The following is a 20,295-nucleotide window of genomic DNA, read 5'->3' as shown; positions in this document are numbered from 1 at the left end:
GATGAGTCTCATCCTACACTTGGGACCAATTTTCTGCCTCCATATTGTCTATGGTAGAGAAGCTGATTTCCAGCTATACTCAGATCAATATAATAAAATGTCTCTCTCTCTTTCTCTCTCTCTCTCACACACACACACACACACACACACACACACACACACACACACACACACACACACACTCACACACTTGTCATATGTAATAATTAGCACATGATTATTAATATAGGAGAACATATTAAGTGTTTCTTTTGAATGAAAGGGGCAATACTGAAAAGGTTCTAGGTTGGTCTCATGTACCTTGGTGTGCGGCAAAGTATTTAGCAGTGCTCTTCACGTGTGTTTTGTAAAAGACTTCCGGTGGCTCACAGGTCTGCAGACATGAGCCAGTGATTTCACAAAGCTCAAATACATGTAGTCATGGCTCACTCACTGGTACCAGGTCCCAGTAGGATACTGTCCTATAGATTATGGAATTTCTTTAGCTGCTGAGACTGTGTGTGGGTGTGATATGAAATCTTGGCGGTCACATGACCAACTGTGGCATCCTGACTTTTAGAAAACCGTCAGGGGATGGGGTAATTATTTTAACCCAACCCTTGCCACTACCTAACCCACCTGGGGGGGGCGGCTAGGGCAAAGATTGTGGGTTGTGGCAGCTACAGCTAAACATAGGGGGTGGAGGCTAGGGCTAAGACTGGCGGGGTGGCGGCTATGTCTAACACCCCCTGTGGTGCCTAACCCCTCCTTAACCCTAACCGTTTCTACAATACTTCCCTTCAGGATGCCGGCTGGTTCCGGCGCCAGGATTCTGAGTTGTGTCGGGATTCCGGCGTCGGTCACCTGACCACCGGCATCCAGACCGGATGCTGACAGCATCCTGTGTAAAGACTTTTGATTCTTCTTAATTTCTTAAAAATGTCAATTTTGGTGTTTACTTCTATTTAAATTGAAGTAAACTCACCAAATACTTCATACAATCATATGTGACTACTCTACTTGATGGCCAGGAGACTCCAGATTTTTATGGAGTACTACTAGAGCCCTAGAGAAGTAGGCCATCGCCTACAGTAGCTCATCCACTTACCTACTGAAATGGGCAGTCAGGTGGCTTGGTGATGCATTTTGTAATGAATAACATTATCATGGTTCCGTACCCTGCTGCACAGTGGCATGAATCATGGCAATGTGGGGGCTCCAAAACTATAAATCATGTAGCAATGCCCCCGACTTTTCCTGGAGGATATGTATAAATAGTAGATGAGTCATTTAGTGATCGTGATTATTGGATCTATAGAGCTACACTACATATATCTTCTGATAGGGACCATGTGATGTATGCAGATCATTCTATTACTGAATATGCACAGTAATTATATGAAGGTTTTGATCTGCAGTTTTTATTTCTCATCCTCAGGTGCGTGTTGTTGATGAGAAAAAACAGCCCATGGCTAATACAGCCGTATCCATATATCAGGATGGAAAAAGGGAAAAGATTGCAGGTCTGGTGACTGACAGCAATGGAATTGCTCATTGTTCACTGAACACTTCTGAATGGGACAGCTATATGTCACTAACGGTAAGTGACTCTGCCACTGAGTGGGGCTATTACGTTTTCCTATTTTATGTATGTACATAAGGTAAGTGACAAAAGTAAATGAAAAGATAAATTATGAACCTGCAATAATTTGGGCCATCAATGCATATTCTGTTTTGTATGTATGAATTATTAGAATAATCATCTACAGTGATGCAACATTTTGCACCTTCTAATGAAAGTGTCTGATTAGATTTATACAATCCTTGCTGAAAGTGGACATGTCACACTTGTGCACGTGGCATTACTTCCATATTCAAAATGCAATTTTGTAAAATTGTTGGCAATTTTGCACTTTCTTGAAAATGAACTGCAGTCTGTATACATCACTCCATTATGTACATGGTCATGTTGGTGTTTTTTCCCCACAAATAGGGCTTGTAGTATTATTTATAGGGGAAGATGTATCAAATATTGGAGCGATACAATAGAGAAGTTGTCCATAGCAACCAATCATCTTGTAACTGTTAATTACCCAGCACAGTAATTGAAATGTCAGAAGCTGATTGGTTGATTTGGGAAACTTCTCCATTTTATCTCTCTCCAAAGCTTTATACCTATGACTAGCCCCCTCTATTCAAATAAAATGCACAGATTATGTAGAGTACATCATAAGATAATGTACTCTACATAAAAATTGTAAGATGCATATGCAAATACAAAACAATGTTCATACTAGTGACATTTTTCGGGTTTTGTGTTTTGGTTTGGGATTCGGACGCATTGTGGCAAAACCTCCCTGAAAATTTTTGTCAGATTCGGGTGTGTTTTGGATTTGGGTGTTTTTTTTACAAAAAAACCTCAAAAACAGCTTAAATCATAGAATTTGGGGGTCATTTTGATCCCATAGTATTATTAACCTCAATAACCATAATTTCCACTCATTTCCAGTCTGTTCTGAACACCTCACAATATTATTTTTAGTCCTAAAATTTGCACCGAGGTCGCTGGATGACTAAGCTAAGCGACCCAAGTGGCCGACACAAACACCTGGCCCATCTAGGAGTGGCACTGCAGTGTCAGACAGGATGGCAGATTTAAAAAATAGTCCCCAAACAGCACATGATGCAAAGAAAAAAAGAGGCGCAATGAGGTAGCTGTGTGACTAAGCTAAGCGACTCAAGTGGCCGACACAAACACCTGGCCCATCTAGGAGTGGCACTGCAGTGTCAGACAGGATGGCACTTCAAAAAAGTAGTCCCCAAACAGCACATGATGCACTGAAAAAAAGAGGGGCAATGAGGTAGCTGTGTGACTAAGCTAAGCGACCCAAGTGGCCGACACAAACACCTGGCCCATCTAGGAGTGGCACTGCAGTGTCAGACAGGATGGCACTTCAAAAAATAGTCCCCAAACAGCACATGATGCAAAGAAAAATGAAAGAAAAAAGAGGTGCAAGAGGGAATTGTCCTTGGGCCCTCCCACCCACCCTTATGTTGTATAAACAGGACATGCACACTTTAACGAACCCATTATTTTAGCGACAGGGTCTGCCACACGACTGTGACTGAAATGACTGGTTGGTTTGGGCCCCCACCAAAAAAGAAGCAATCAATCTCTCCTTGCACAAACTGGCTCTACAGAGGCAAGATGTCCACCTCCTCCTCTTCCTCCGATTCTTCACCCCTTTCACTGTGTACATCCCCCTCCTCACATATTATTAATTCGTCCCCACTGGAATCCACCATCTCACGTCCCTGTGTACTTTCTGGAGGCAATTGCTGGTGAATGTCATCTTCTCCACATTTTCTGGAAGTAATCTCGTACGCCGATTGCTGACAAGGTGAGCGGCTGCACTAAACACTCTTTCGGAGTACACACTGGAGGGGGGGGCAACTTAGGTAAAATAAAGCCAGTTTCTGCAAGGGCCTCCAAATTGCCTCTTTTTCCTGCCAGTATACGTACGGACTGTCTGACGTGCCTACTTGGATGCGGTCACTCATATAATCCTCCACCATTCTTTCAATGGTGACAGAATCATATGCAGTGACAGTAGACGACATGTCAGTAATCGTTGGCAGGTCCTTCAGTCCGGACCAGATGTCAGTACTCACTCCAGACTGCCCTGCATCACCGCCAGCGGGTGGGCTCGGAATTCTTAGCCTTTTCCTCGCAGCCCCAGTTGCGGGAGAATGTGAAGGAGGAGTTGTTGACGGGTCACGTTCCGCTTGACTTGACAATTTTCTCACCAGCAGGTCTTTGAACCTCTGCAGACTTGTGTCTGCCGGAAAGAGAGATACAACGTAGGTTTTAAATCTAGGATCGAGCACGTTGGCCAAAATGTAGTGCTCTGATTTCAACAGATTGACCACCCGTGAATCCTGGTTAAGCGAATTAAGGGCTCCATCCACAAGTCCCACATGCCTAGCGGAATCGCTCTGTTTTAGCTCCTCCTTCAATGTCTCCAGCTTCTTCTGCAAAAGCCTGATGAGGGGAATGACCTGACTCAGGCTGGCAGTGTCTGAACTGACTTCACGTGTGGCAAGTTCAAAGGGTTGCAGAACCTTGCACAACGTTGAAATCATTCTCCACTGCGCTTGAGTCAGGTGCATTCCCCCTCCTTTGCCTATATCGTAGGTAGCTGTATAGGCTTGAATGGCCTTTTGCTGCTCCTCCATCCTCTGAAGCATATAGAGGGTTGAATTCCACCTTGTTACCACCTCTTGCTTCAGATGATGGCAGGGCAGGTTCAGGAGTGTTTGCTGGTGCTCCAGTCTTTGGCACGCGGTGGCTGAATGCCGAAAGTGGCCCGCAATTCTTCGGGCCACCGACAGCATCTCTTGCACGCCCCCGTCGTTTTTTAAATAATTCTGCACCACCAAATTCAATGTATGTGCAAAACATGGGATGTGCTGGAATTTGCCCACATGTAATGCACGCACAATATTGGTGGCGTTGTCCGATATCACAAATCCCCAGGAGAGTCCAATTGGGGTAAGCCATTCTGCGATGATGTTCCTCAGTTTCGGTAAGAGGTTGTCAGCTGTGTGCCTCTTATGGAAAGAGGTGATACAAAGCGTGGCCTGCCTAGGAATGAGTTGGCGTTTGCGAGATGCTGCTACTGGTGCCGCCGCTGCTGTTCTTGCTGCAGGAGGCAATACATCTACCCAGTGGGCTGTCACAGTCATATAGTACTGAGTCTGCCCTGCTCCACTTGTCCACATGTCCGTGGTTAAGTGGACATTGGGTACAACTGCATTTTTTAGGACACTGGTGACTCTTTTTCTGACGTCTGTGTACATTTTCGGTATCACCTGCCTAGAGAAATGGAACCTAGATGGTATTTGGTACAGGGGATACAGTACCTCAATCAATTCTCTAGTTCCCTGTGAATTAACGGTGGATACCGTAAACACGTTTCTCACCACCCACGCTGCCAAGGCCTGAGTTATCCGCTTTGCAGCAGGATGACTGCTATGATAGTTCATCTTCCTTGCAAAGGACAGTCAATTGCTTACTGGAAGTAGTACAAGTGGTCTTCCGACTTCCCCTCTGGGATGACGATCGACTCCCAGCAGCAACAACAGCAGCGCCAGCAGCAGTAGGTGTTACACTCAAGGATGCATTGGTGGAATCCCAGGCAGGAGAGGACTCGTCAGACTTGACAGTGACATGGCCTGCAGGACTGTTGGCGTTCCTGTGTAAGGAGGAAATTTTCACTGAGGGAGTTGGTGGTGTGGTTTGCAGGAGCTTGGTTACAAGAGGAAGGGTTTAGTTGTCAGTGGACTGCTTCTGCTGTCACCCAAAGTTTTTGAACTTGTCAATGACTTCTGATGAATGCACTCCAGGTGACGTATAATGGAGGATGTTCTGAGGTGGTTAACGTCCTTACCCCTACTTATAACAGCTTGACAAAGGCAACACGCAGCTTGACACCAGTTGTCCGCATTTCTGTTGAAATAATTCCACACCGAAGAGGCGATTTTTTTTAATAATTTGACCAGTTATGTCAATGGCCATATTCGTCCCACGGACAACAAGTGTCTTCCCGGGTGCCTGACTTAAACAAACCACCTCACCATCAGAATCGTCCTTGTCAATTTCCTCCCCAGCGCCATTAACACCCATATCCTCATCCTTATGTACTTCAACAGTGACATCTTCAATTTGACTATCATGAACTGGACTGCCGGTGCTCCTTCCAGCACTTGCAGGGGGCGTGCAAATGGTGGAAGGCGCCACCTCTTCCCGTCCAGTGTTGGGAAGGTCAGGCATCGCAACCGACACAATTGGACTCTCCTTGGGGATTTGTGATTTAGAAGAACGCACAGTTCTTTGCTGTGCTTTTGGCATCTTAACTCTTTTAAGTTTTCTAGCAGGAGGATGAGTGCTTCCATCCTCATGTGAAGCTGAACCACTAGCCATGAACATAGGCCAGGCCCTCAGCCGTTCCTTGCCACTCCGTGTTGTAAATGGCACATTGGCAAGTATACGCTTCTCCTCAGATGATTTTGATTTAGATTTCTGGGTCATTTTACTGAGCTTTATTTTTTGGGGTTTTACATGCTCTCTACTATGACAATGGGCATCGGCCTTGGCAGACGACATTGATGGCATTTCATCGTCTCGGCCATGACTAGTGGCAGTAGCTTCAGCACGAGGTGGAAGTGGATCTTGATCTTTCCCTATTTTACCCACCACATTTTTGTTCTCCATTTTTTAATGTGTGGAATTATATGCCAGTAATATATCAATAGCAATGGCCTACTACTATATATACTGCACACAACTGAAATGCACCACAGGTATGGATGGATAGTGTACTTGACGACACAGAGGTAGGTAGAGCAGTGGCCTACTGTACCGTACTGCTATATAATATATACTGCTGGTCAGCAAAATTATGCCCTGTCCTACTACTATATATATACTGCGCAAAACTTAAATGCAGCACAGGTATGGATGGATATAATACTTGGTGACACAGAGGTAGGTAGAGCAGTGGACTACTGTACCGTACTGCTATATATTATATACTGGTGGTCAGCAAAATTATGTACTGTCCTCCTACTATATATATACTGCGAAAAACTAAAATGCACCACAGGTATGGATGGATAGTATACTTGACGACACAGAGGTAGGTAGAGCAGTGGACTACTGTACCGTACTGCTATATATTATATACTGGTGGTAAGCAAAATTATGCACTGTCCTCCTACTATATATATAGTTACTACGCAAAACTTAAATGCACCACAGGCATGGATGGATAGTATACTTGACGACACAGAGGTAGGTAGAGCAGTGGACTACTGTACCATACTGCTATATATTATATACTGGTGGTCAGCAAAATTATGCACTGTCCTCCTACTATTTATATAGTTACAGTGCAAAACTTAAATGCACCACAGGTATGGATGGATAGTATACTTGACGACACAGAGGTAGGTAGAGCAATGAACTACTGTACCATACTGCTATATATTATATACTGGTGGTCAGCAAAATGATGCACTGTCCTCCTACTATATATATACTGCGCAAAACTTAAATGCACCACATGTATGGATGGGATGGTATACTTGACGACACAGAGGTAGGTAGAGCAGTGGCCTACTGTACCGTACTGCTATATATTATATACTGGTGGTCAGCAAATTATGCACTGTCCTACTACTATATATATACTGAGCAAAACTTAAATGCACCACAGGTATGGCTGGATAGTATACTTGACGACACAGAGGTAGGTAGAGCAGTGGACTACTGTACCGTACTGCTATATATTATATACTGGTGGTCAGCAAAAGTATGCACTGTCCTCCTACTATATATATACTGCGCAAAACTTAAATGCACAACAGGTATGGATGGATAGTATACTTGACGACACAGAGGTAGGTAGAGCAGTGGACTACTGTACCGTACTGCTATATATTATATACTGGTGGTCAGCAAAATTATGCACTGTCCTACTACTATATATATACTGCACAAAACTTAAATGCACCACAGGTATGGATGGATAGTATACTTGATGAAACAGAGGTAGGTAGAGCAGTGGACTACTGTACCGTACTGCTATATATTATATACTGTTGGTCAGCAAAATGATGCACTGTCCTCCAACTATATACATACTGCGCAAAACTTAAATGCACCACAGGTATGGATGGGATAGTATACTTGATGACACAGAGGTAGGTAGAGCAGTGGCCTACTGTACCGTACTGCTATATATTATATACTGGTGGTCAGCAAAAAATTATGCACTGTCCTCCTACTATATATATAGTTACTGCGCAAAACTTAAATGCACCACAGGTATGGATGGATAGTATACTTGATGACACAGAGGTAGGTAGAGCAGTGGCCTACTGTACCGTACTGCTATAAATTATATACTGGTGATCAGCAAAATAATGCACTGTCTTCCTACTATATATATACTGTGCAAAACTTAAATGCACCACAGGTATGGATGGATAGTATACTTGACGAAACAGAAGTAGGTAGAGCAGTGGACTACTGTACAGTACTGCTACAGATGTAGCCACCTTTATCTTGAGTGGCCGCGGCGTTTGTCCCGTTCGACCATACGCAGCGTACTGTGGCGTAGCGAGGCGCGCCTAGCCACAGAGAGGCTATCTAATCGCACGGAGACAGACATTTGACGTTTGGCGTTACCTTTACGTGTAATACCTGCGATCAGCCACCAGATGTCGCTTTTTACAATCACCACTGCGCATGCGTGTGGTCTCCCGTAAAATACAATACTGACATACATAATAAGGACTACTTTACTAAGGCGTCTCATTACGCTGCATACAGTAAATACTGTACTCATTACGCTGCATTATTTAATACAGTACTGTATATACAGTACGACACCGACGCAAATACAGTAGTACAGCATACAGTATATGATCCATCTACAATACTTTATGAATACTGTATGTGAGCGTCCAAGTCCCGCAGACAAAACACAGTACTGTAAAACCAGTAGTGTACACTGTCGCAAATGGATGTGTGTTACAAGTTCACTATTGCCTCTCAAGATTAGGAATTTTCTACAGTATGTTATCGTCCTAATCCCGTAGCCATTACAGCATAATCAAAACCAACGGATTTATACATTTGTCTGCGGCGAAGTGGTGAAGTGTTTCGCTTCCTATACTCAGAGTCCAGGGTTCGATTCCTTAAGTACGAATGCATGTTACTGTAGTTTTTTTCAGACACTTTATTATTTTTTTTATTCACATACTGTAAACCAGGGCATACAGTAGCTGCATGAGCGGTTCTATGCGATCGAGTCCGGTGTACCATAATGTGCAGGTTCTATGCAGGTTAAGGTTCTATGCTCCGTACACAGTACACATACAATTCTGTAGCTGGGCAGACTGAATAGAAATGGCTACCACCTATGACTCCTTGCCCCACAGAGGCCCTAGGCTACGGAGCAAGTAATAGTCCAGATTGTACAGACTATGGGGCAATGCTGAAGGAGCGTCACAATCCCCTAGCTAAAATACACAGTATGCATATTATGGTACACCGGACTCGATGACATACTGTAGCACACTGGCAAAATGGCCGCCGCCCCTGAACCCTTGTGCAGGTTATGGGGCAATGCTGAAGGAGCGTCACAATCCCCTAGCCAAAATACACAGGGGAGGGATAAGCTACTGTAGGATTGCATACAGTATTACGGTACACCGGACTCAATCGCATAGCACACTGTCAAAACGACCACTACCCATGAACCCCCACCTCCTGAACCCCCACCTCGTGGCAGGCAGCAGTTGGGTATGGAATGAGAAATGGCATAAGCTGTGCAGGCTACGGGGCGATGCTGAAGGAGCGTCACAATCCCCTAGCCAAAATACACAGAGATACTGTAAGCGAGGTCTATGCACATTACAGTACTGTACGTTACACCGGGCTCGGTCGCATAGCAAACTGACAAAACACAAGTTTTACAGTACATACAGTAAAGCAGGCCAAAGCTGCATGAGAGTTTCTACTGTAAAGGTTCTATGCACCGTACGGTAATGTACACATACCTGTACAATTCTATAGCAGGGCAGACTCAATTGAAATGGCTACCGCCTGTGACTCCTAGCTCCTAGGAGGCACTCAGCTATGGAGCAAATAACAGCACAGATTTTGCAGGCTACGGGGCAATGCTGAAGGAGCGTCACAATCCCCTAGCTACAATACACAGGGGTGATAGAGATAATCGAGTGGCTGGAGGGGGGTCCCCTTGATTTAAGGGGCCCCCACTCCTCCAGGGTACTCCGGCCAGGTGTGACTAGTTGGGTATTTAATTCCATGGCCGCAGGGACCGGTATAAAAGTCTCCCCCGGCTGTGCATTATCTGTCCAGCTAGTGGAGCCCAGTGCTGATTCAAAAAATATGGGGAACCCCTACGCTTTTTTTGTCCCCCTTATTTTTTGCACCAGGACCAGGCGCAGAGCCCGGTGCTGGTTCTAAAAAGATGGGGGATCCCGTGTCCATTTTTTCCGTATTCCTGCCGGAATTCGACTGCAATTGCATATACAGTACTGTACCCCTTAATGTCACTGCTTACAGTATACAGTATTTAGACATGAGCTTGTGTACAGTATCTGTCATGAGGTGCTTTTTTCACTGACACTATAACTTTTTTCTATTGTGATATACTGTACAGAGGCGGCAAACTAGCCAAACGGGAATAATCAGCTTCTGCAGAATAAAATGAGATGCTACAGTACATGCCTATATTCAGTGAGTGACTGCGGCTCTATGAAATTAAATCAGAAAATTTAAATATGAAATGCATTACTAATGTGTGGCATTACTGTACTGTATGTGTATAAGGTGTACTACAATATTTTCTGGTGTGACATAAGGAAAGGGCACTACTGCATGGTCTAATGCAGTGGTTCTCAAACTTGGTCCTCAGGACCCCACACAGTGCATGTTTTGCAGGTAAACCAGCAAGTGCACAGATGTATTCATTACTAACTGACACATTTTAGAAGGTCCATACAGTAGGTGGAGCTAATTTTTTCACTTGTGATTCTGTGAGACCTGCAAAACCTGCACTGTGTGGGGTCCTGAGGACTGAGTTTGAGAACCTGTGGTCTAATGTAAATAAAGATGAATGTGGTGGGGTGTAATGTGAATAAGGGGCATTACTGTTAGGAGTAATGTGGTACTATGATATGATGTCATGAGAATAAGAGACACCACTGCATGATATAATGTGAATAAAGTTGCAGTACTGTGTTGTGTCATTTCATCTTCGGGTATTATTGTGTTACCATGCCCCTTCCCAGCAAGAACATACTGTACACTGTTTTGGGCTGGCACTAAATGTGCACATTGTTCTTATTTAGATTATAGGGGGTAGGAGCGCCAAAATGGGTGATGGTGCTGGGAAAGGGGTGCAGGGTTAGAGGCGGAACTACGTAGCATCTGTGCAAGAGGGCATCAGCCAAAATCTAGCCTAGGGCATCATGTTGGTCAGGTTTGGCTCTGATAATACTGTATACTGTACTCTTACTGTACTTTGCATTCAATACAGATACTGTTTGCACACAGGTTTTACATGAATCATTGGCAATGCTGCAGGAGTGTCTCATTAGGCAATCTAAAATATACCACGACTATGGGTGGGGATACAGTAGGGAAGTTCTGTCACCATAAGCTGTCTGCTGTGTATAGCATATTTCCATCTGAGATGCATTTGTGTGTTTGTAATAAGAAAAAAACATTTTACTGTACATTTAGTGGATACAGTATTTCTCCCCCATAATGACGTATCATACTGTACAGGTACCGTCATGTACTGTACCGTACCATACTGTAAAATTGAATATTTATTGGAAAAACATCAATATTAATGTAAAAATAAAGTATTACAACATCCGATTCCATGTACTGCACTGATCAAAATGTACAGTACTCTTATTCAGGACTTATAAAACTGAAAATAACTGTTCATACAGTACACATCAATAACATTACTACTGTATAATATTCTACATTAGTTTATGCAATAATCAGACAAAGGCAATTTTATCATTTTTTTTAATAATGCACCAATTTAAAATTTTAAACAGAAAATACAGAACTACATATTTGTGGCTTGACCATTTCTTTCAACTACAACAGGTAATACTTTATACAGGTGATTTATATAATTATTACAATGTTCAGGTGTGAGTACTTCTAGCCAAAATTTCTTTATCCCATCCACCAGTTGCTGTTTTGTTGTTGGCTTTGCAACACTCCTAACGTACCTCTTCAATTGAGCCCACACTAATTCGATTGGGTTCATGTCTGGTGATCTATATAAAAATAAAAAAAAAGCGTATAGAAAAAATTAATTACATTACAGTAAATAGAGAAAATTAAACATACAATATTGTACTGTTTATTAAACAAAAAATTTTTTTACAGTACTAGAGTGCTATCCAAAATTTTACTTGTACACTGTTGAAAGAATACTCACTCTGGTGGTGTGCGTTCCCAATTCATACCTTTCTCTTCCATAAATTTGGCTGAGGCGGAGTGTTTAGGATCATTGTCTTGGAATAGCCTATGGTGAGTTGGGTAATATTTATTCACAAATGGCACCATACATTTCTCTACTATTGTTTCTTGGAAAAATTTCTTATCCATGATTCCTACAGAAATCAAAAAATGTTGTTCATTAATAAGCAACTCCTTTTATTGTGCAGTTACACGTACTCTACAGTACAACATGTATTTTTACAGAACACAGGCACAGAATAAAGTATAGTACTGTACCTTCGAAAAATAATAGGGGACCAGCTCCTAATCGTGATATGCCTCCCCATACATGGACTTTCAATGGATGCTTTGGGCGTGGTTTTAAAGAGATATGGTTACGTTTCCTGAATGACATTCTGGAGAACCGCTCAAGGGCAACAGACGATTCATCTGTGAAAATGACATCATCAAATGTTTCACCACTCTCAATCCATCGCCGTGCCTGTTCCACTCTCTTTTCTTTATTCACATCTCTTATCATTGGAGATATCCTGTGAAGAGCCAAAAATAATGAAATCAGATACAGTTATGAAATTACAGATTTACAGATTACTGTATATACAGTAGACTGTATGTGCAGTATACTGTATTATATACCTACTGTATACATTAAACTGTACATACAGTACATTAAGTTACATACAGAGTAATATATATATACATACTGTACATACATACACACAAACACACACACACAGTATACAGTATGTAATCATCACAATAAGCCGGCAATGCTTCATTGCTGTCTCTGAGTACCTATACAGTAGGTATCTCTTTTGGGATAGAATATATACAGTATATACACACACACATACTGTATATAGTATAAAGTACACACTCTGTATAATGATTTATGGCATTATTATATCACGTATCAAGGGATTATTAACAGTGCATTTACTGTATGGTTTATACTGCTTTCAGTATTTTACCTTGTTGCGCCAAAGGTCCATCCCATTTTCCGTCGCATCCTTCTGATGCTGGTGGCCGATATGTCCAGGTCATACTTGGAATGGAGAATTCGTTTTATTTGCAGAGCAGTACGCTCATCATCCTCACGAGTTAGTTCCTCCACAATTTGTTGCACTCTCCTACAGTACAATACAGTATGAAAAATATGAATTCATGAACAGCACAATCACAGTTACAATTGATGAAGTTTTTATTTTATTTCAAAAAAATTGTTTATGGTATAAAGCAAGTAATTTAAACATTACAGTAGTGTACAGTACGTACCATGTGCATTTTGTAGGAAATACAAATCTGGGCGTTGTTCTCTCGAATGCATGATAGCGCACCGTTTCTAAAGTGACTATAATGCCACTTTCCTTGAGCCATGCATGGATCTCTTTGATGGTTTTATTTTCTTTTTTCATGTTGGCGATTATCTTGCTCATCGTTTTGTTGATAGTTACTGGCATGTTGTCCAACTATAATTCCTGTATGGAGAGAAAACATTTGTGAATACTGTAGTCTAAAATTTACACATCTGAAAATGCATAAGAGTTTTATGATAGAAGTTAATACTGTACAGTACATGTTTACTATCCAGTACCTGATGTTCAAATTTAAGTATTGTATACTGTACAGTACTGAAAATACAACTTCAGTGTTATGGACTGCAATTAGTTTCCTGTATGAAACAGATACAGTACAGTAAATAACCCTCCTTGGAAGTGCATGGGCCCTGTGAGACTTACAGTAGTGTACAGCATAAGGGTCGACTGACATGATGTACAAGCATTACATACAGTACATGTCAGTACTGTATGTAAATTCTTCAATTATTGCCTAACAACAATGCTGCTTACTGTATATTAAATACTGTAGGCCTAGAAATGTGCATCTCAATATAGTAGTTAAAAACACAGGGGCCTATGTGGATAAGCGAGTTCTATGCACACTAAAAATGGCCACCGACCGTGAACCCCCAGCACGTGGCAGCGCTCGGATATGTAGTGAGATACAGTATGGCATACATTTCACACTCCAGGGGGCAATGCTGAAGGAGCGTCACAATCCCCTAGCTCAATTACACTGGGATAAGCGAGGTCTACTGTATGCACATTACGGTATACCGAGCTGGATCGCTTAGCAACCTGACAACATGGCCGCCGACCGTGAACTCCCAGCACGTGGCAGCGCTCGGATATGTAGTGAGATACAGTATGGCATACATTTCACACTCCAGGGGGCAATGCTGAAGGAGCGTCACAATCCCCTAGCTCAATTACATTGGGATAAGCGCGGTCTATGCACATTACGGTATACCGAGCTGGATCGCTTAGCAACCTGACAACATGGCCGCCGACCGTGAACTCCCAGCACGTGGCAGTGCTCGGATATGTAGTGAGATACAGTATGGCATACATTTCACAGTTCAGGGGGCAATGCTGAAGGAGCGTCACAATCCCCTAGCTCAATTACACTGGGATAAGCGAGGTCTACTGTATGCACATTACGGTATACCGAGCTGGATCGCTTAGCAACCTGACAACATGGCCGCCGACCGTGAACTCCCAGCACGTGGCAGCGCTCGGATATGTAGTGAGATACAGTATGGCATACATTTCACAGTTCAGGGGGCAATGCTGAAGGAGCGTCACAATCCCCTAGCTCAATTACACTGGGATAAGCGAGGTCTACTGTATGCACATTACGGTATACCGAGCTGGATCGCTTAGCAACCTGACAACATGGCCGCCGACCGTGAACTCCCAGCACGTGGCAGCGCTCGGATATGTAGTGAGATACAGTATGGCATACATTTCACACTCCAGGGGGCAATGCTGAAGGAGCGTCACAATCCCCTAGCTCAATTACACTGGGATAAGCGAGGTCTACTGTATGCACATTACGGTATACCGAGCTGGATCGCTTAGCAACCTGACAAAATGGCCGCCGACCGTGAACTCCCAGCACGTGGCAGCGCTCGGATATGGAGTGAGAGATGGTATACATTTTAAAATACACCGGGATAAGTTGTATAGGCCATGGAGCAATGCACAGGGACATTCATCATTTACGTACAGTATATAAATAATTGTAAACCGTAAATGAAAGAATTACCGGTCAAATACTGTATGACGAAACTGTGTCAATGAGCTGGAACAGTATGGCCTGTGAAGAAGTTTTCGAAGGCAGAAACGGAGAGCAAATTTTCAGGAGATTTCTGAAAGGTCGGAGAAGATCCACACAGCAAGTCTGCTTACGAGGAAACAGCTTTGCAAAGTGGGTAGCGGGGCGGTGACAGAGGCCTGGAGGACCGCAGAGGAAACCTGGAGGACCGCAGAGGAGGCCTGGAGGACCGCAGAGGAGGCCTGGAGGACCGCAGAGGAGGCCTGGACGACCGCAGAGGAGGCCTGGACGACCGCAGAGGAGGCCTGGACGACCGCAGAGGAGGCCTGGACGACCGTAGAGGAGGCCTGGGGGACCGCAGCAGCGGACTGGACGAAGTCAGCGACTTGGACGACCGCAGAGGAGGCCTGGAGGACCGCAGAAGAGACCTGGAGGACCGCAGAGGCCTGGACCACAGCAGCGGACTGGACGAAGTCAGCGACTTGGGCGACCGCAGAGGAGGCCTGGAGGACCGCAGAGGAGGCCTGGAGGACCGCAGAGGAGGCCTGGAGGACCGCAGAGGAGGCCTGGAGGACCGCAGAGGAGGCCTGGACCACAGCAGCGGACTGGACGAAGTCAGCGACTTGGACGACCGCAGAGGAGGCCTGGAGGACCGCAGAAGAGACCTGGAGGACCGCAGAAGAGACCTGGAGGACCGCAGAGGAGGCCTGGAGGACCGCAGAGGAGGCCTGGAGGACCGCAGAGGAGGCCTGGAGGACCGCAGAGGAAACCTGGAGGACCGCAGAGGAGGCCTGGAGGACCGCAGAAGAGACCTGGAGGACCGCAGAAGAGACCTGGAGGACCGCAGAGGAGGCCTGGAGGACCGCAGAGGAGGCCTGGAGGACCGCAGAGGAGGCCTGGAGGACCGCAGAGGAGGCCTGGACCACAGCAGCGGACTGGACGAAGTCAGCGACTTGGACGACCGCAGAGGAGGCCTGGAGGACCGCAGAAGAGACCTGGAGGACCGCAGAAGAGACCTGGAGGACCGCAGAGGAGGCCTGGAGGACCGCAGAGGAGGCCTGGAGGACCGCAGAGGAGGCCTGGAGGACCGCAGAGGAGGCCTGGAGGACCGCAGAGGAGGCCTGGACGACCGCAGAGGGCTGGACGACCGCAGAGGCCTGGATTCAAGTGTGCTGTTGCCAGGAACACCAATGATGACCAGCACACCTGCTCACAGGCCACTTCGCAATACATTCGGAGGCTCTCTGAACAATATTGCCCTGGCTGTCATCTCAACTTCCCTGGACGACCATCTGTACAGAGCTTCAAATGGACATATTCAGAAATATGCATATTCTCTGTTCCAGCACCATGTACGGTACGACAAATACTTGACGTGGGCCAATCGTGTGAACTTTGATGGTTCCAAGGGCAAACTTCCGCTGCCCAAAAATCTGGTACATGACATCATGGCTAGGTGTGAACGCCGCGTGAGGATTGGTGATCCAGAAAAGAGGAAGATAAGGGATACCATAAACTCTGTGCTGAGAACGAAGAGGAAAATGACTTGGAAGCTCGACTATGATGAAACCAGATCATTACCTACCTCCTAGCTTCAGCACATCAGCTTCACACAGCTGAAGCTAAAAAATTGTGTCAATGTACCTGTATGACCTGTACATTTTCTGGGGCTGCATGCACTGTGCTGAATCCACTTGGAGCAGCTTGGTTACTCAAAGGGGAGTGCATGAACTTGGCTCACCACATTCCTGGTAATGTAAGGGCCTGTTACAAGTTGCCCCTTTTATTCCTGTTGATTTTTTGGGCGCTGCTGTATCTATCCAGTAGCAGCCGAGTCCATTGTGCTGTGTCCATCTGGGGCCTTGGGCTGCGTTTCCATCCAGGGGCTGCTGTTGTCAGTCCTCTATTCTGGTGTCCGTATGCGACAGTGTTAAAAAGCAAAAGACAAAAACGAAAAATAATTCAAAAAAGCAAAACCTAAAAATAAAGTACAAAAACCATTACCCCGCACCACCACCACAAAAAAATAAATTATAAAAATGTTAAAGTTGATATTGTTACTGTATTTGTGCTGTTACCTTTTGATTAAAGTACCGTACAGTATGTGTGATGTTGGCTTTATTACAATACAGTACAGTATGTGTGATGTTACATGTTCCAAATGATTTTGTCCGTAAATAAAGTGTTTCTTAAAATAAACATGACGTGGTTTCCAATGTTTGTATTCCCAACTTCCTGTACTGTATAAATTAGTACTACTGTATGATGGGAATTCAATTAAGAGTGGTATACTGTATGTAAAACAACTTGGTTAGGCATCTTGCATTTCATATTTTAATAAAAACCACAGGAAACTTCTATTTTTAAAAGTTTATTGAAGAAAAAAAAGGTGTTTTTTTAAATAAAGTTTGAAAGTTAATTAAAACAAAAAAGTAGTTTGTTCTTCGTTACATTCTTTTCTTGTGTATATAGATATCTGTGGGGAAAAAAAAAAAAAAGTATTAAAGTAAAGACACTCATGTTCATTTGTTTTCCAAGAAAATTTGTGGAACCACACAGCCCAGCAATAAGTCATGCTGGGCTGTGTGGTTCCACAAAAGGCATGCGGTACAAAGTGAAATAGTGGTGTCAGTGGTCAGCACTTTGACACGCTAACATTTGTGGAACCACACAGCAATGGCTGACACACATAAAATGGCTGACACACATAAAATGGCTGACACACACAAAATGCCTGACACACACAAAATGCCTGACACACACAAAATGCCTGACACACACATGCTGGAGTGAAAACACATGTTTGCCAAACAGTCGACAGCACATGTCGGCCAGATGGCCGACCAAACTTGCTCCAAATCACCCCAAACTGGCCAGAAAGCACCCCAGCACACTCAGGAGGTACTGTACACCACAGCTAAATTAGGAGAGAATTTCATTACAAACAGCCAGATCTTGCAGATTATCTGCCAGATAATTGTATGGTGTACAGTATGCCTATCTTATACAGTAGAAAAAGATACTATACAATGGAGTACAAGAACAAAAATTTTTATTAAATAAAATTAAATTAATCTTAATAAAAAATTAAAAAAGTGGTCCACTAAGAGGTGGACCACCACCCGCAGGAGCTGGATGGCACGCTGCAACTGTTCTGTGGGAAAAAAAGGACAGTATTACAAAACAAATACTGAATACTTTACAGTGTAGTAATGGCAATACAGTACTTTACTCTATATTAGACAATATTGTTATTTACAATGTACAGTACTGTATTGTCAGTACAGTAAATCAAACACTACTGTATGCTGTCGAGGTAATTTAAACATTGCTTTAGTTTACCTCTTGTATAAGTGGGCTGCTGCCTGCCCGCTTCTGGGCCAGCCCACCTATCTTGCCCCTGTCTGGGGCCCCCATAAATAATTGGCACTATATTGGAGAAAAAAAAACATTTAGTCACATTCAAATAGTAAACAATTATTACTGTATACTGTAGGTACAGTATTATACTGTATTGCTGGTATTCAAAATATAAAGTACTGTACAAGAGTTTAGCTTCAATAGGTCATAAACAAATTGTCAAAGGAATAAAACACCACAGTACAAATACTGTAGACATTTACTGTATGTATTAGCAGTCATGACATTTCATGACCGCTTCAGAAAAAAGAGGGTTACAGTACTGTAGGTGGTGTTGTAGGGAGTACTATCCATAATAGTGGACTGTACTCAGAGCCAGCCATAAATAATATGATTCCCTAGTCAAGTTTTTGGATGCTGCCCCCTTGCACAGATGCTATTTCCGCCTCTGAGCCTGTACCCCTTTCCCAGCACCATCACCCCTCAACCATAGCAGTCCTCCTACTATATATATACTGCGCAAAACTTAAATGCACCACAGGTATGGATGGGATAGTATACTTAACGACACAGAGGTAGGTAAAGCAGTGGCCTACTGTAGCGTACTGCTATATATTATATACTGGTGGTCAGCAAAATTATGCACTGTCCTCCTACTATATATATATACTATGCAAAACTTAATGCACCACAGGTATGGATGGGATAGTAAACTTGATGACACAGAGGTAGGTAGAGCAGTGGCCTACTGTACCGTACTGCTATATATCATATACTGGTGGTCAGCAAATTATGCACTGTCCTCCTTCTATATATATACTGCGCAAAACTTAAATGCACCACAGGTATGGATGGATAGTATACTTGACGACACAGAGGTAGGTAGAGCAGTGGCCTACTGTACCGTACTGCTATATATTATATACTGGTGGTCAGCAAAATTATGCACTGTCCTCCTACTATATATATACTGCGCAAAACTTAAATGCACCACAGGTATGGATGGATAGTATACTTGACAACACAGAGGTAGGTAGAGCAGTGGACTACTATACCGTACTGCTATATATTATATACTGGTGGTCAGCAAAATTATGCACTGTCCTCCAACTATATATATAGTTACTGCGCAAAACTTAAATGCACCACAGGTATGGATGGATAGTATACTTGACGAAACAGAGGTAGGTAGAGCAGTGGACTACTGTACCGTACTGCTATATATTATATACTGGTGGTCAGCAAAATTATGCACTGTCCTCCTACTGTATATATACTGCGCAAAACTTAAATGCACCACAGGTATGGATGGATAGTATACTTCACGACACAGAGGTAGGTAGAGCAGTGGCCTACTGTACCATACTGCTATATATTATATACTGGTATTCAGCAAAATTATGCACTGTCCTCCTACTATATATATAGTTACTGCGCAAAACTTAAATACACCACAGGTATGGATGTATGGTATACTTGACAACACAGAGGTAGGTAGAGCAGTGGACTACTGTACCATACTGCTATATATTATATACTGGTGGTCAGCAAAATTATGCACGGTCCTCCTTCTATATATATACTGCGCAAAACTTAAATGCACCACAGATATGGATGGATAGTATACTTGACGACACAGAGGTAGGTAGAGCAGTGTGCTACTGTACCGTACTACTATATATTATATACTGGTGGTCAGCAAAATTATGCACTGTCCTCCTACTATATATATAGTTACTGTGCAAAACTTAAAT

At 43.6% G+C, this 20,295-nt stretch overlaps 1 protein-coding gene across 1 annotated transcript in view; it reads left to right on the top strand.

The window, feature by feature from the left end:
- Positions 1 to 20,295, top strand: part of LOC135056657 (alpha-2-macroglobulin-like) — a 221,455-nt gene that overhangs the window by 66,810 nt on the left and 134,350 nt on the right. Inside the window, exon 11 of the mRNA XM_063962103.1 lies at positions 1,418 to 1,579. Coding sequence (XP_063818173.1) covers positions 1,418 to 1,579 — 162 coding nt within the window. The remainder of the gene's footprint in view (positions 1 to 1,417; positions 1,580 to 20,295) is intronic.

This window comes from Pseudophryne corroboree, chromosome 3, assembly GCF_028390025.1.
Source record: "Pseudophryne corroboree isolate aPseCor3 chromosome 3, aPseCor3.hap2, whole genome shotgun sequence".
NCBI lineage: Eukaryota > Metazoa > Chordata > Amphibia > Anura > Myobatrachidae > Pseudophryne > Pseudophryne corroboree.
This window is presented reverse-complemented; position numbering and strand designations above follow the sequence as displayed.